The sequence below is a fragment of the Mastomys coucha genome, chromosome X (genome assembly GCF_008632895.1).
Source record: "Mastomys coucha isolate ucsf_1 chromosome X, UCSF_Mcou_1, whole genome shotgun sequence".
Classification (NCBI taxonomy): Eukaryota; Metazoa; Chordata; class Mammalia; order Rodentia; family Muridae; genus Mastomys; species Mastomys coucha.
In genome coordinates, this window is record NC_045030.1 from 64,026,426 (window position 1) to 64,030,133 (window position 3,708).

Sequence of the window (3,708 nt, forward strand, 5' to 3'; positions counted from 1 at the left end):
ACGAGGAGGAGGAGGAGGACGAGGAGGAGGAGGAGAAGGAGGACGAGGTCGAGGTCGAGAGGGATGGAGGACCAGTCGAAGGACCGTGAGGCCGAGGTCGGGCCCTGGTTTTCTAAGAGGGAGCGCCAGTGCCTTGCAGAGGCGGAGCAGGCGGAACAGCTGTCCCCGGAGCTGCAGGAGGAGGCAGCTGCTGATGCGGCGGGGCTCAAGATCGAGCGCCAGAGGCTCTGGCACCTCTTCCAGATCTCAGCCACGGCCGTGGCCCAGCTCTACAAAGAATCCGGGTGCCAGCAGCCAGGACTCTCTATGTGGGACCCCTTCCAGAACGCGGCCACGGCCGTGACCAGCCTCTACAAAGAGAGCACGGATGCCTACCAGAGAAGTTTCGAACTGGGCGTCCAGGTTGGCTACCAGCGTCGCATGAGAGACGTGCTGGAGTGGGTAAAGAAGGGCAGGAGCATCATTCGCCGGGAAGACCTCATAAGCTTCCTCTGTGGTAAAGGTCCCCCCACGCCCCCGCCTCCACGCACCTCCCGGACGTCCCCCAGACCACCCGCGGCTGCCTCCACTCAAGCTGCTGCCACTGAGTCCGGCGCACCTGTGGACGTCGACCTCCAGCCCTTCCACGAGGCCATTGCTCTCCACGGCCTCAGTGGCGCCATGGCAAGCATCAGTATGCGATCTGGTGCTCCGGGTTCCTCATCTCAAGATGGAGGTATTGCCAGCAGTGGGCGTCGGAAAAGTAGCTTCCTTGAAGATGATCTGAACTCGTTGACCTCAGAAGACCTGGCTCACCGCCTGGACAGCGGGGGAGTCCGAAAGCGCACCTCGGCCCAGTTTGGTGACAGCGCTACAGACTCTCCATTGCACAAGCGAAACCGAACGGTCTAAACAGCCTCTTTGGTTGCCCACCATCTACCAACTTACTGCTTGACAGCCAACTTGACCATCAACTTGCTTGTTGAAACCATATCAGAGACAGACTTCTCTAAGTCAAAGACTTCTATCATGTTTACCATAAAGTAAATTTAAAAGTATTCCAAAAGAGGACTCCTATGATGCTGACTTTCCAAAAATGTAACTCTACTACAGAACATCAAATATCACATAGTTAGCAAGATCGTTTAAACTTTAAAGCAAAACATATCCAGTTAGGATGGGAGCCTGGTTTATCTTGTTCAAGTTGTTATTTCTTAGCACCTAGTACAGTTGTTGGTACTCAATAAATGTTTGTTGAATGAATAAATGTGACCTTACTTTAAATTCTTAAAGGAGAAATACACAGATATTTATTTGTTTTTGGAAAAAATTATTCTTCTTGTTTGTTTAAGTTGTTTGCTTTGATAGTCTTTGCCAATTCATGTACATTGTACCAAAATGTAAGATTAGGCATCTGAGTTTACCCCACTATATCATGCATCCAATTTCTGGAAAGAAACCGTGGAGTTAATATATTTTAGGTTGTTACTTGATTTGAAAAAGTTGCTTTGGGTGATGGTGATGCAAATAGATGCCATAGTGATTGGGCTAGTAATAAGTGATGGACTAAGTCAGTGATCGCCTTAAGACAAAGAATCCAAATAAGATGGTGGCCTTGGTGGCCTGCGGTTACATATGAGTGGACTCAGTTTTAGAGCAGCGGACAAACTAGAATGACCTGGACTTTCCTTAAGGGAACACCATGGCATAACCATGGTGTTGTTCTACTGAAAGGAACAATAATAGAATCCTAGCTCCATAATGTAACTGGATGATTTTGAGAAAGTCTGTTAATAGCCACTGACCCTAGTTTTTCTTATGTAAATGGAACTATGTGTCTGCTAGGGTCATTTCAAATAGCAGATAAAGTCTCAATTTCTGTTGTCCACAGCAGTGCTTATTATTAGCTCATTGAGTGTTATCCCTCTATAAATACAAATTGGTCAGATATCGAAGTCTATAATTATTTTAGCAAAGGCAGCAAAATAAGTGTAAGAATCAGCAAATAAAACCCTGGTATTCTATTTGAGCTGGAGATTATTGTTATGTAGTTTAAACTTCCCTAAATACCACAATCTATGTATTAATTTGTCGAGCTCATGACTTAGGATCACCAGTCTGAAGAAATACTACACATCCTTAGAGTTCCTGAAATTGCCTGAGGACCATACTTTGCAACCAGTGGCTAGTACCCTGAAAGAATATGGGGAGAGGGCAAGTACAGAAAGACTATGGAAGGAAACGTCCTAGGGTGTCTAAAAGGCTTATGAGGTTTTGAATAAGAAGGGTGCTAATGGAGTACAGCTGGTCAGGTGGAGGTGGTAGAAGGGAAATTATGGAAGGAGTACAAAGAAAGACATGAAAACACCCACATCTCCTCCAGAGTCTTTCAAAGACTGTGCATAAAATGTTATAGGTTTAGTCAAGGTACCTTGCCTCGAAGTTCATATCAGATTTGTTCCTGCTTCATTAATATGACTTTGGATAAAATTTATAGTTGACCAATATGTTAAAAGAATACTAGACTATGAAGTGAATTCCCTGATAGAATAAAGAAGAAAAGAAGCAACTTGGTATTGCATTATGTAAACACTGAGGGGCTGTCTTAGATCCTGAAAAGAGATATAAACCATAAAATAATCCTTCTCCTCAAAGAGTTGATGCTGCCTTGGATGATAAAATATATAGCCAAGCAGGGACTTCTAGCTTGGGAAAAGCACAGGAGGAAGCTGTGTAGAGCTCAAATGAGGTTCTTGCTGGTAGAGTCACAGCTTCTGGGAAACGGTGGATTTAAACGGGGTCCAGAAAAATGAGTAGTAGGCAAATCTTCTTTGGAAGATTATTGAGTACTGTTAGGTAGAAGAGGTGGGACCAAAGTTTAGAGGGTCTCAAAGGACTCTTCATAGATTCTGTCTGGGTCCAAGCAGTCCTTTATACCATCCAAGTACCACGATCTAAGTAGGACTTTGGGAAGTTTGGCTTTGGCAGGCTTCCTGCTGTCCAGAATCAAGACACTGGAGTGGAGACAGCTCACCATCTCACAAGATGTTCTTCTCTGGGGCTATTGTCCTTTGGTTAACCCATGCTGGGGCGATGAACTCTCTGATAAGATTTTCTTTAGGAAGCCTTTGTTCACATCACTCTTCCAAGCCACACAAGATAGAAAGCACATCAAGTAAGATTCTGTGATACTTCTTCAAGCCTGAAAAAGCATTCAGTTCCAGTTGCATCTCTTTCTGAAGATGTGTAACACCTCCCCCCACCCCCCACACACACCTTGCTCCTTGATTTTTTTTCTCTCTGCTTCTACTGCTTGAAGATACTCTTCTGGTGGAATCACAGAGGCATTTTGAGTACAGATTTAACTAAGAAACAACTGTAATTTTAACAGGTATATGGGGTACGTGGGTTGGAATACCATATGCCATTATGAGAGCGGGTATTTTGTTTGTCTTGTTTCCTTTGGTAATCCTGAATGATCAGTACAGTGTCTGATTCATATGGACACATAATGTATAAATAAATTTTACGGGTGCAGATGACTAGAGCCATCAGCTCAATCCAGGTATGACCAAGGGCCTTCCCTTATTCCATATACTTATGACCTCAGAAAGGTACTTGGTGTCCATACACTTATTCCTACATGATTACCCATTTTGTGCCTTTACCTTGATTTCCAATGATGAGATTAAGCTTTTTGTCATATGACCAACTCCAGAGAGAGGGGGA

General features: G+C 44.4%; 1 protein-coding gene across 1 annotated transcript; it reads left to right on the plus strand.

Annotated features, from left to right (window-relative positions):
• Positions 1 to 6: 6 nt before the first annotated feature.
• LOC116092886 (UPF0472 protein C16orf72) lies at positions 7 to 1,246 on the plus strand. Its single transcript, XM_031373885.1, has one exon. It carries the CDS (start codon positions 64 to 66, stop codon positions 889 to 891), a length of 828 nt encoding a protein of 275 aa, XP_031229745.1. The 5' UTR covers positions 7 to 63; the 3' UTR covers positions 892 to 1,246.
• The last annotated feature ends 2,462 nt before the right edge of the window (positions 1,247 to 3,708 follow it).